Source organism: Megalobrama amblycephala, linkage group LG3, assembly GCF_018812025.1.
Source record: "Megalobrama amblycephala isolate DHTTF-2021 linkage group LG3, ASM1881202v1, whole genome shotgun sequence".
Lineage (NCBI taxonomy): Eukaryota > Metazoa > Chordata > Actinopteri > Cypriniformes > Xenocyprididae > Megalobrama > Megalobrama amblycephala.
Window position 1 is genome coordinate 38,888,117 of NC_063046.1, and position 14,151 is coordinate 38,902,267.

Here is a 14,151-nt window from a genome sequence, read left to right on the forward strand (position 1 = left end):
ATTCTGCATGAATGTGAGAGTTCTTTGTTTGTATGTGTATGCGAGTTTGAAATATGTCCCAAATGTCACCTCATACCTGAATCTCCATTCAGATCCTTTGATAGAGTAAAGGCTGACATTTCTTAGACTTTATGCCTTCCTGCCAATGCAGCAAGTGAGCAACATCATTGACATTTTGTTGATTATAATTGGTGCAATGTTGTGTTGTTGCATCACGTCGAGCTGCTTCCTTGCACAGGGTTAAAAACCAAAAGAACTGGGTCATGCATAGAGCTCACAGTTTTTGTTACTGCGCACTGAAAAATGTGAAATTGTGCAATTGTTACCTTAGAGCTATTTCAACCTGATCAGACCCTTAAAAATGATGTGAAGTAACCGAATGTAGTCTCAGAGTCAATAACTCATGGCATTTGTGCTAACACACTTTGATTTGACCTATTCACTGGGGAAATCAGATTCTCTATATCAAAAAGTTTAGTTTGATAGTCTTATGGTACACTTTATCCCTGCCATTCCTGATTTGAAGACTGCACTTGTGAAATAAAATGTTCTTAAATGTATTGTTTACATCAAAGCTTAAGAGTATATTTCTTTAAAAAAAAAAAAACTGTACTTGCAGCAGTGGTGGAAACTAGAGTTAAAAAAAAAAAAAAAAAAGTGACAAAGAAAGTAAAAGATGGGCTTAATGGCCATTTGTCTCCTAAATCCTCGATCAAGAGGATCGTTCCCTCGAGGACCATGCAAGGAAATTTTTAGACCTGGCATGCCAAACACCTCTCCCTATGTTTGTTTTTTTAATACCAGCCTAAATAAGTGGTCCTGCCCAGAGAAGATCCTTAAGGTACATTTGTTGGCTATGTGGAGTGGGTGCTTCACCATCTGTGAGGCAGAGGAGAACCTTATCAACCCGGCACCTACCAAGGATCCAGAAATGAATCCTGCACCTGCCATAGAACAAGAGCCCGAGCCCATGCCTGCCACAGACACTGAGCTAGAGCCCACTCTCGCTATGGAGCCAGAGCCAGCCGCCATGTCCATCCCAAAGCCAGAGCAGGCCATCATTTCTGTCACAAGTCCAGAGCCTACCGCCCGCTCCATCCAGGAGTCAGCGATTGTGGCACAGTCCATCCCTAAACCAGAAATGGACCTCTGGCTCATTGATTCGTGGAATAGGGAGCCAATTCTCACCCAAGTACCCACCCTTGAACTCTCTTCTCCTCAGCCAGATCCATGGAATTACATTGATGACCTGATCCCGCTCAATGTCCTTTATATCCCATTATTTGCGTCCTCTCTGATGGTTCCCTCCCCTGCCCTGGATCTGCCTGCTCCACTGGTGCCACTCAGCTCCTCGGCTCTGCCATCTCTGCTATCTCCATCCAGCCTTTTGGCTCTGCCTCTGCCTTCTTGATCCCCAGCTCTGCACGTTGATGCGGATCCCCCAGCTTCACCTCAGCCTCCAGGCCCATAACTCCACCTCCGCCTGTCTGCCCATCAGCTCTGCCCCAGCTCTGTGCTCCCTCAGCTCCATCGTGGTCCATCAGCCCTTGACCTCCACCATGCTCCTCCTTCCATCTCCTCAGTCTGCCGAGCCCCTATGTCCATCTTCATCCCGAGAGCCAGCAGCTCTACCTAGAACTTCCAGGCCTGTGTTGTCTGCCTGTGTCTCCACCTCCCCTAGCTCCGCCTTCATCAGTCAATCCTCAGGTTTCACAGAGCGAAGCCTCCACCCTGGCTCCTCCCTCTATCAGCTACACCATGGGATCTTCCTCTGCCAGCTCATCCAGGGTCTTGTTTATCGCCAGCCCTACATCCACATCCAGAGCCCCAACCCTCCCTCTGCCATTTGATTGTTCAAACAATTTTACTATTTTAATAATTTTTGTCATGCTTAAAAGAAGTACACTTATTTTGATGTGTTGACCAACATATTAAAGCACATGTTACTTGATTATAATTTTTAAGGCACAAGCCCTGAAAAGGTGAAGGCCCTATTGTTTTTCTTAGGATCCTTCTTCTTCTTTATTATTATAATCATTGGAATCTTCGGCCATTAGGGTTGAGATGGGGTTGACACCCTTTTATACAATCATATAAACAATCCCTAACGTCATCACGATACGCGGCACGGCTGCGAACCACGTCCAGGCGGACTGTCTAGTTTTTATTTTTGTTGTCTTTTGTTTTTTGTTTTGTGTGAATGGAAGAAGTATGTTTTTCTGCATGGCTGAAGGAATTGAATATGGTTGTGTTTGAGGAGTCACCCTGGACCATTGCCCTCTTGGTTCTGCCTGTAGTTCACCCCTTTCACCTACTGTAACCAAACTTCATGCACATATAGATCTCACCAAGCCTAACAACTTTCACACTCTAAATTTTGGGTTGTTTGAAAAATGCATGCTCTGGAATTTGATATGATTTTCCTAGGCAATTCCTCTGATCACCACCAAACTCAGTCAACATGAAGCCGAGACATTGAGAATGCTAAATTGCAAACAGATTTTTGATATCTCAAACTGTTTGGCTGTGGCAACATTTATGGTGAAAAAAGGGGAACAGAAGGTGTTATAACTTTTGCATATATTGACTGATTTTGATTAAACTTCAGCTGTATGTTCGTTGTAGGAGGCCGATCACATGGATGTGACTATTGTGAGTCAAAGTCATAGCACAACCAACTGGCAGCAGGAAGTGTGTCCCTTTTGAAAAATGCTTTGAAATCACCCTCTTATATTTATGTGATTTCCTTCAAACATGGTCAGAATAATGTCAAGGCACATCAAAATGTAAAACTGTGAAGAGATTCTTAATAGCTTAAACAGTGTTGCCATGGCAATGCAACAAACTTGAATTTCTTTTCAGGTGTTTTTGAGGCTCTTATGCTTCAAATTTTATGGAACTCGACACACACATCAGAGTTCTTGACCGTTAGACATTGGCAAAAGCTAAGAAATCGTTGTGGTGGAGGGGCTCTGTAGTGCCACATTTTGACTAAAGTAGGGGATTTAGTTTTACCTACAGTCACCAAACTCTGTACATATATTGCTCTCATCGAGTTTGACAAATTTCTAGTTTACAGTCATTAGCTCTGACCAATAGGAAGTCAGCTATTTTGGTTTAAATGTGGATTTTTGCAAAAAATCAGGCACTGAATTTTTAACTACTACCTAACTACTACTAAACTTTTTCAGCATAATGCAAAGACATTGAAGATACTAAATTGTGAACGGATATTGGTCTCTAATGATGATGCCTTGGCGAGAGATTAAAATAATGACAAAAAAAGTAAACAGGAAATGTCTCATATCTTTTAAACAATACATTTTACCTCACTCTATTATACCACACTCTATATAAAATAATACAAATATTAAGAGTAAAAAACACATTTTATTCTATTTTTCAATTAATGCAATATGTGTAAGTTAAAAATAGGCAGAATAGTGCTTTCTGGTTGAAATAAATAAATAAAATAAATTGTCATAGTATAACCACTAGATGGCAGCATTTAAAAAATAAAAAACAATGCTTAAAACAATGCTTAAAACAATGTTGCCAATGACCTTCTTTTATTAGGCATTACATTTGGATATAAGTAAACTATATACTATTTACTATCGGAATGGCTGTGATTCACAGATTAATTGCAAAGTTTAACCACCAAAGAGTGAAAGTTTATCATTTGCATGTGTTTTTAAGTCCTGTCAGTTTAAACATCAAGCACAAGAAGACTGGAACTCAGACGCTGTTTTCTGTGTACTCACACAGAGCCGCGCAGACAGCATGATAACACCGAATTCAGTTGTCTTTCACCTTTTTTTTTTTTTTTTTTTTGAGCTGGAAGAATGGACATGTGAAGTGTCAAGTCAAAATGCCCATCTCGGTGAGTATCCTCGTAAACAGACAGTTGGTTATGTGTTGTAAACAATTGAAAAAGAAAACGGATGCGTATCATTATATTGGATCCATGCTTTTGTCTTAAAGTGACAGCAGCCTAATATACCTGCAGCTTTTTGTCATCAATTTTAATCAAACAACAAAAAAGAAAGAGAAAATCACTTATGTGAGATAAATTGAACGAAAAACAACAAAACCACTGTACCATCTCCGCCACCTCTGGTGTCTCGGGGTGCAGCAGTTTCCATCGAAGTGTGGGGTGTTCCGTCTTCCAGTTGTAGCCCAGGACACGGAACACCCAGCACCCCCTCAACTGGAAGTATCAAAATTGGTACCTATTTCAGAAAACTTGGCAGCATGGAAGCTACTGCCAGGCATCTGTACTTGGGTTCTAATGACAGTAGAAAAAGGGTACAGAATCCAGTTTGCTCATCGCCCTCCAAATTTCAACGGCCTGGTCCCCACTACGTAAAACCAGAGCAGGCACATTTACTGTCACAAGAGCTGCAATCTCTTTTGGACAAAGGGGCCATAGAACATGTTCCCCTCCCAGAGAGAGAGAGACCATTTTAGATCTACGAGGCTTGAACCGTTACGTCAGAACGATCAAGTTCAAGATGCTAACTATCAAGATGATCATGTCGCAAATTCAACATCGCGATTGGTTCGTCACAATCAATCTCAAAGATATTTTCATATTTTCACATAGAAATATTGCCACAACACAAGTTCTTGAGGTTCGCTTTGGGGGACGAAGCTTACCAATATCGGGTTCTTCCATTTGGCCTAGCCCTATCACCCCACACATACACAAAGTGCATGGATACAGCGCTAGCTCCTTTGCAACTCCAGGGCATCTGCATTTTGAATTACATAAACAACTAGTTGATACTAGCACAGTCACATAAGCTAGCGTAACAACACAGAGATGTCATTCTAGCTTTTCTTGTCTCTCTGGGGTTGAGACTCAATGCCAGCAAAAGCGTTCTCTCTCCTACCCAGAGAACGACATACTTAGGGGTCATATGGAATTCGATCACGATGCACACACAATTGTCTCCCGCTCAAGTCATGACCATCCAGTACACCTTGAACAAAGTCAGGCTAGGTCAAGTTCTTACTATTCGTCAGTATCAACGGTTATTAGGTCTCATGGCATCTGCGTCCACGGTGATCCCTATGGGCCTCTTGAACATGAGACCATTCCAGTTGTGACTCAAAGCCAGGGGATTTCATCCAAGGTCCAATCCCCAAAGGCAGATGACGTGTTCTGGACTACGTACCCTCTCTATGTGGCTCAGACCCAAGTTCCTCATCTTGGGTCCTACTCTAGATGTGCCTTGCCGTTGCAAAATGCTAACAACAGACACCTCCCTGTCAAGCTCGGCAGTGGTCTTTGATGATCGTTCAGCCTCATCTATATGCTTTTCCCCCAATTTCTCTGCTCCCGGGAGTTCTAGCCAAAGTTCACCAGCAAGGATCTTGCCTCTTATTGATAATGTCGTGTTGGCCGAACATTGCGTTGCCGCACTGAGGATGTCCCAGGACCGTTCTTCAGACAATGTGATACCTGAAGATGCTCCTGTGGTACATCTAATTATACAGACGAGCGTGCATTACTATGACGTCACCATCTGAGGCTGTCAATTTCAATGTCAATTTCATTGACGTGTTATACACAGTACTCACAGATGGTCACGCAAAGCTGTTCCCATAGCGCTAAGCGCAGCATCTCGTTCCCACTTTATCAGGGAACAGGGTTACAGTAAAGTAACCCAAGACGTTTTCCTAAAGCCACTGGGGTGGTGGTGGCACTGGGGCTTGGGCCCAATCATTGCTGATTGCAGCTATATTTTTATTTAATAAAAAAAAAAAAAAAAAAAGGTTAACATGCTATAAAGTGTCCGAAAACATTACATTCCGTTTGCACTTAAGTACGGCATATATTTTTTTCTGTAATAAGTACTATTTTTAAAAGTATGTTAAAATTGACTTCTTTTCCTCAGTGCAACACAACTGTTGATAACTTTGTTAATTACAATGGGTGCATACTACTTTTGTTGCAACTTAAGCCACTCACTTGCAGTGTAAGCACAGGCATTTTTATATTTAAAAACAGCAATATACATATACTGTATATCAAAATAAACACAAAGGGCTGCTACACTTAACACTGCAACAGATAATTCAGAAACACTGATTTTCCATCATGTGACCAAAAGTGCAACTGGATCTTGCGCATTTTTATTCATCAAACACTCAATCTGATCTTTCCTAGTGCTAATTTTGGCAACTAACTGCTTCAAGCATCCAGTCAATGGTATATGGCATTATTTAAACTGCTTGCTGTGCGCACATAGATAAGAGCAGACAGACCATGCTGCGATCTCAGTTCTCAGTACTTTGCATTTACAAATGGCAACAGAATTACAATAATAACAACAAATGTATTTGTCTGAGATCAATGTCTGTAACTTTTCTTCAGATGAGACAGCAGAGCGTCTGTTCCTGACTTCTGTTTATGTTTGCTGTAGCTTCTTAATATCCCTGGACAGTGTATGTTTTCTGTTCCATTCCTTTTTGTACACCTTAAAGATGATGTTTGGCAACAACTTGGCCCCTTCAGACAGAACACTGCTTTCTGAAGGCCAAGTAGACATTTGTGAAAAAGTACACCTTAGCATGCTTTTAAAAAGAGTACTTCTTATGGAAATAATATACTTTTAAAAAATCATACTTAAGTGCAAACTGAATGTAATGTTTTCTGAGACTAAGATAGTAGTTTCAATTTATATTAAATGCAGTTTGCTGAACTTTAGAGTGTTTTTGACTGACTTAAGTACATTTTTATATGCATTTCATAATTAATTAATGTACTGAATTAAAATTTACTTTAAAGTTAAACATTTAATTTGTATGATCATTATATATATTTAAGATTTCAAGTACACTAGTGCACATTCAGTACAATGAAGCACACTTCTTTTTCACAAGGGGAGTTTTGAGAATATGCTCCATGCAACCATAATAGCCTAGAGATAAAAACATGCACAAACAGATTTACTGTGTAAATGTTGTATATCTTTCAAGCAGTGGCCTTTTGGAAAAACAAATATATACTCTCAGTAGTTTGTATAAATTACCATGAAAACACTCAATGAATAGCGCACCATAGAATCTTAAATATGAATTTAAAGATTTTAAATTTTATGAAATGCAAATACTGTAAAATGTTTGATTCCCACCTGCTCTGGGAGTGTCAATTGTTTGATTATCAATTCCATACTGTAGGACCCTGCGTCTGGGAAAGTCAGTTTCTGGCCACGAAGACTCCAACTCTGTAAAGACAAAAGAAATTAATTCACCTATACACCTTTCACAACAAAACATGTACAATTGTTTACTTTTATGTCTGCATAAAAGTCATAGCAACAGTCAACAATGCTAATGAAAACATTTGCTTGAACACGAACCCATCAGATAAACCAAAAAAGGTATTTGTGAGCAAGTATGCTTGAGTAAAAACATTCAGCATCAGACAGCACTTCAAGCTCCACCACGCAAGTGTGCGTCTTGACACAAACACAACCATTTTGTTTAGATTTCCCTTGGCAGCAAGAAAACACAACAGTGTGACAAAACTACAGTATGAACCAGGGTTATATAGAATACTTTGAGAATACATAAAACATTTTCTGTTGCACAGATTGAAGGACACACATACAAATGAGTAATGCTAATCAGCATTTTAAATTGAATCACTAGCCTGCACTACTGTATATCAAATTTCTATGATGATAATTAAATTTATTATTATTATTAGTTTTCAAATTTTTGTTTTTATGTTATTCAGTAAGAAGATTTCATCACTCTCCGTTGGAGAACAGAGTCCTTTTAAGTGCAGTTCAGTATTTCAAGAGGTATGTGACTCTGAAGGAATCTGAATTTAGTTATTTTGTGTAATGTATATCTTTGGATAGTTTACAAAATAAAACAATACTCTTTAAAAACATAATTGTATTGCATTGTACTCACTTACAAACAGTTCCCCATGCACAATTACAGAGTAATTTGCAATCTGATAGTAACATTGTAAAAAAAAAAAAAAAAAAAAAAGAGGACCTTCAATGCAGTTAGCTTAAATATCAAAGAGTAACTAACTACTTTTTTAGAAGGGTACTTTCACTGTAGCTTTATTTATAAGAAACTTGTAGCTCATCAAACTACAGCTTCAAAATATCTTAGCCAACACAACAGTAAAAAATACACTGGGAATTACATAAACAAGGTAGTTTACACCGCACTCTCTTGTATCAATGGTGATTTGCACTCAAAAATTAGATTTTTGTGTAAGAATCACCACTGAGTTTTTAATGACATAATTGAATGAAACATACAGGCTACAGAACCTGGCAAAAAGGAAGATTAGATGCCCAGGCTCCAATTAGGTAAATATCCCACAGAAAACATTCAGACCAAGCCTAGGAGGACACTCGATGTTCTAACTAGACCAAAGGAATCGATAATAGTCCAGCACATGCAATTGGTGCCAAACAGAAAAAAGAGAAGGTTGATAAGGAAACAGCTTATGTGAACTATAAAACTAGCTAGTCACAACTGTTTCCCGAACCACGTTAGTTCAACAATATAGGACTGTCATGACGTCATGTATATATATATACAATTATTTTACATAAACAGAAAGACGGTCATTTTTTAATCACGTTACCATGCAGTATTTGGCATAAACTTTACTCCTGTAATGCAGTTCATTCAGTCAGCAGCTTTCTCCACAAAAAAAAAAAAACATTTTCTGACATGCTGCTGTAACTAACTGAGGTCTACTTCACTGTTTTTGTTCCTTGTCATTTTGCTTTATTTGACCTTTGATTCATTGCGGGTTCCCTCATACATCATACTCGGGGGCTACTTTACGCATTTATGCACATGTGCATTTCTCAAAAATGGCACTGATTGTTAACACACTAAAATATATAGATTTAAAATGTATATATATTTACAACCCCAATTCCAGAAAAGTTGGGACATTTTGTAAAATGCAATAAAATCAAGAATCTGTGATATGTTAATTTTTTAACCTTTATTTATCTGACAAAAGCACACACAAGAGATTTTCAAAGTTTTCACTAACCAACTTAATTGTATTTTGTAAATGTAAACAAATTTTGATTTGGATGGATGCAACATACTCCAAAAAAGTTAGAACAGACACATCACCTTTCCTTTTAATTACACATTTTAAATGTTTTAGAATTGAAGATACTTATTGTTGCAGGTTTTGGTGTTTAACAGTCCGTGGTCATCGTTGTCTGATTCTCCTTTTCATGATGGGCAATACATTTTCAACAGGAGACAGAAATGGACTTCAGGCAGGGCAGTCAAGCACATCCACTCTGCAGTTTAGTGTCTAAGAAACTACTCTGATGTAGCATGTGCTGAATGAGGCCTGGCATTGTCTTGCTTCCCAAGAAAGATGTCATTTTGATGGAAGCATATGTCTCTGTACAATTCCAGTATTTGTCTCCACATCAATGGTACCTTCACACATATGCAAGTTACCCATGCCTGACACAGATGCACCCCCATAGCATGACAAATGTTTTTTTTTTTTTTTTGGATGGGCCCTTTCGTCTTTGGGACTAAGAACTTGATGTCCGTTTTTTTCCAAAAACAAGCTGAAACGTGGACTTGTCTGACCACACATTTCCACTGTCTTTTGGACCATCTGAGATGAGCTCGGGCCCAGAGAATCTTGGCAGCATCTCTGCATAGAATTGATGTATCGCTTTCTCCTTGAATTTCTTGATGCAGCGGCCGACTGTGTTGAGTGACAACGGTTTTCCAAAGTACTCCCGAGCCCATGTGGCCATATTTAAGTACAGTAACATGTTGGTTTCTCATGCAGTGCCATCTGAGAGCTCAAAGGTCATGCACATTCAACAGAGGTTTCCTAAGATTTCTCTAGATTCCCTGAATCTTTTCATAATATTATGTATGACAGATGGTGAAAGACCTAAATTCTTTGCAATGTTGCATTGGGAAATGTGATTTTTGAATTGATTGACAATTCTTTCTTGAAATTTGGCACAAAGTGGTGAGGCTTTGGTGGATGATCCTTTTATACCCAGACATCATCCCTTCACCTATTACCAGTTAACCTGCTATTAGTGGACTGTTTCAAAACAGCTTAAACTTGAATATTCTATAATCTTTTCACTTTTATTTTTATCCCAACTTTTTTGGAGTGTGTTGCAGCCATCAAAATCAAAATTTGTTTATATTTACAAAATACAATTAATTTGGCCAGTGAAAAAATCTGAAATAAATTAAATAAAGGTTAAAGAGAATTAACAAATCACAGATTCTTGATTTTATTGCATTTTACAAAATGTCCCAACTTCTGGAATTGGGGTTGTAAATGTGGTGAAAGATATAGAATGTACTGAATGTGTTAGCTTACTTATTGTGCCTAAGAGCACAATGTATTTGTATGTATAGCTCGAGAGCTGTAGTTCCAACCTTGTAAGTTTGTAACGTTGTTTTTACACATGCAATGTAAAATATATCCTAAAATATTTTTTAAATGTAAGTTTGCATTCAATTAAAGCGGAAATTAAATATTTAAATTGAAGCTAAATATTGCTACATTTACTTTTAGTAAAGACAATGTTTTGGCACCTCATAAATTCAAATTTCCCTTGTTACTAAATTTTGAGATTTGTGTTATGGATTGTATTTGTGGATGTTGTTTTCGGTAAAAAAATTTTTTTTTTTAAAAATGGAAGAATTTAAAACCAGAGAATATTATTAGTCCACTGTAACATGGCTGATAATTTAAATGACAATCTTCATCAGCAGGAAACTGTCAGGTTTATGTTCAGTTTGTTTGTGTTTTAGTTTTGGTTTTCCCCATCTGTCGTGCAATTCATTGTAACCAACCATGACAGAATACAGAGTTTGACGGTATGGAATGGAGCCCCGCCCATACTCTCGCCGCTGAGGGCGAGATGTGCCAAGTCCTAATACGATGGTTTGAGGGATTGAAAGAGGTTATTCCCCAAAGTCTCCCTTCTCCACTCAGCTCCAAGTCTCCTTCCTCGCTGATGGTCCCACCCAGCTTCCCAACTATCTCCTCAGCCTCGCCTCTGCTGGCTCCCTTCAGTCCCTGGCTCCACTGCTGCTCATATCTGCCTCGGGCCTTCTGGTCTCAAGCTCCACCTTAGCATGTGGATCCTGTCACCACCTTGGCTACTCACCCCTCGGCTCTTCCTTGTCCCTCCGGCTCCACCTTGGTTAGTCTCTGCTCTGCCTATGCCAAGGACTTTCAGGACTTCAACTGAGCCTCGTCCCTCCACCCCTTCCCTCTAATTCTGCCTTGGTTCTCAGTCACACCAGCTTGCCTTAGTCCTCCGGCACCCTGGCTTCACCTCGGCTGCTCGTCATTGCGGTTCCGCCAGGGTCCACCTGGACCGTCAAAGCAGGCTCCACCCCGTCTCCTCCCTCCATCGGCACCAGCATGGTGTTTAGCTTTACGTCCACCTCCAGAGCCCCCACCCTCCCTCCTCTGTTGGACTGTTGTTTTTGTTGTTGTTGTTTCGGTGCGAGGACGCACTTTCCCAGGTGGGGAGGATGTAATGTCATGTTTATCTTCAGTTTTTTTGTGTGTGTTTTAGTTTTGGTTTTTCCCTGTCTGCCTGTCCGCCTGTTTCCCTAGTTAGTTTCCATGGTTACTGGTTATGTTGCTCACCTGTTCTAGTTTCTGTTGATTAACTTCCTTGTGTTTTAATACTGTAGGTTTCGGTATCATCTATGTTTTACGTGGTTGTTCTTCTAAGCTTTTTCCTTGTGTTCTCCTTGCGTGTTCATTGTTGGATTTACTACTAAAGACTGTTTATGTTTGTTAAACTCCACTGTTGTACAATTCAGAAATCAGTGAACATGGATCTACATGCAAGTGACTTCTATCCTGAGTCTTCTGCTTTTTAGAGAGACTGCTGCAATGTTGCTCTCCGCAACTGATTTAAAAACTGTTTCTTATCAGACTGTCTCTCCTGCTCTCTTTGTGTAAGGCATATTTTTTTCAGCTTTCATTTTGTGATGCTATATATGGGTAAAATAGGCTCCTCTGCTGCAGAACCGTCCTCTCTGTCATCACAAAACATAAAAATGAAACAACTGATGCCACACACGAAGATCAATGTGACCACTGCAAGTAGGAACAGTTTGTTGTCCTGGTTTGGTCTGTTTGTCAGTAGGTATAGCTTTATTCAAGAAATGTCAAATCATTCGATTTTACAAGTACACTTACTGTAAGTAGATTGTTTCTTCAACTTGTACAAACTACTGTAGACTGAAAGTGACCATCTGTCTATATGCCGTTACTCTCCTTTGTGAAAAAGAAGTTTGCTTAAATGTATTGAATGTGCACTTGTAGTGTACTTAAGTGTACTTAAAGAGAGAATACTTTCATGACTGCTTCTTAACACACTTAAATACACTTTTGATAAGTGAAGTTTGTAATAATTACAAATTAAAAGTTTTACTTTTAAGTACATTATTTCAATAATCTGTTGTCGTGCTTTAAAGAAGTACACTTATTTTGATGTGTTGAACATACTAAATCACATGTAAAGTAGGTTACTTGATTATAATTTTAACTACTGAGTGTTACTCAATATTACATTCAAAGTTAATTTTTAAATGTACTAAACTGCACTTCCATCATTACATGACATACACGTTTCAATAGAAATGGCAATAAAGCATAAATGCTTATCAATACATTCAACAGTACACTTTAACCATTTTCCAGAGACAATATAAGTAATAATGATAGATGCTGGTAGATGAATCTCAATGATCAAGTTGTTTAGGAACTGTCTGAACCCTTAAGGCAGGAAAAGAATTCGATTTAGGTAGGATAGTTTATATACATTGGTCTGTCTCTCTCTTCCTCTAACACTCATCACCCTCTCTTTCTACTGCAAATCAGCACCACATACTACAGGTTAATTGGTTTTATATATATATATATATATATATATATATATATATATATAGCCTACCATATATATATACATAACCATCTTTCAGCGGTGCTGTGACGCAGGTGTGAAGGGGGTTTTACAGACAGAACAAGCCAGAGGAAAAAAACTTTACATTTCAAACATTAGCTAAGTGCTGCTTTATGAAAACCATAAGCTAAATTATTAGGCTATTTTTAATTGTATAATCAATCAAAACTCTTATCTTATAGCTACAAAGGATAATTTGCTCTACTGTACTTCCTTTATGTGCATAAAATCATGCTCTTCTTCATGGGCTGTCACATTGATGCTGAGACACAAATGAAATTCTCAAAAAAGAAAAAAAGAAAGAAAGAAAGAAAGAAAATCCCTGAAAATGCATGGTACGAACAAATGCATAACCAAGGGATGATCGTGTTAAACTAATGAATGTTTTGTCTGTGAATGTCCTAACCTGTCAGTTGCAGGACCTGTGCGACCCACACAACCACGAGAAACCCGAATGCACAGCAGCAGAAGCGCTGGAACGGCCGCCGTCTGGCGCTCCATATCACCGACTTCATTCCGCTCCGTCTGTTCTGCACCAGACAGAGTCAGAACATGATCGCCGCAGCAGCAGATTCCTCCTGTTGTAAGGCAGGGCTGATGACTACCTTATTACTAAACTAAACTTTTCAGTTGCCTTGATTTTATTCATCGCAGTTAACACGGCACTGTTTCAAACTATTTAGAAGCATCGCAGCGCTAACCTTACGCGCAGACCTGTTCTGTGTGTGCTCGGGTATCATCTGCTTCAAAGCGCACAAATGCGCTCACATGCCATTAGATTTGGAAAGGTCGTTGTAAATGGTACCCTCTTTCTCTCCCTCTATGTTTTCTCTCTCTCTCTCTCTCTCTCTCTCTCTCTCTCTCTTTCACACACACAGCAGACAAATCACACCGCTGCCACTTGAGGGCGGCTCTTGCCACAATAGTCGTCGTGTAACGTCGTGGACGACCAATAAGAAAACACTAGGAGGCGAAAGACTCGTACGAGTCCATTGCTCAGATCTATGAGCTTTATAAAAGATTGGGCGAAGTGCTAGGTTAAATGATAATTTTGATATATTTCTATTCATCTTATCTCAGGTTCATACTGATGACGTTACTAAAAATAATAGAATGAGTAGCACCCTTGTATTTAATATAGGGGAGAGTGGGGTAAGAT

General features: G+C 39.1%; 1 protein-coding gene across 2 annotated transcripts in view; it reads right to left on the minus strand.

Moving 5' to 3' along the window:
- LOC125263985 (sodium/potassium/calcium exchanger 3) overlaps window positions 1-13,872 on the minus strand; it is a 50,329-nt gene extending 36,457 nt beyond the window's left edge. The window contains exons 1-2 of one of the 2 annotated variants that reach the window (XM_048183243.1): window positions 13,399-13,872; window positions 7,143-7,235 (exon numbers count right to left, since the gene is read on the minus strand). In XM_048183243.1, coding sequence (XP_048039200.1) covers window positions 7,143-7,235; window positions 13,399-13,507 — 202 coding nt within the window. In that variant the 5' untranslated portion in view covers window positions 13,508-13,872. The remainder of the gene's footprint in view (window positions 1-7,142; window positions 7,236-13,398) is intronic. The other variant, XM_048183244.1, reaches the window with a different exon arrangement.
- Between the last annotated feature and the right edge of the window lie 279 nt (window positions 13,873-14,151).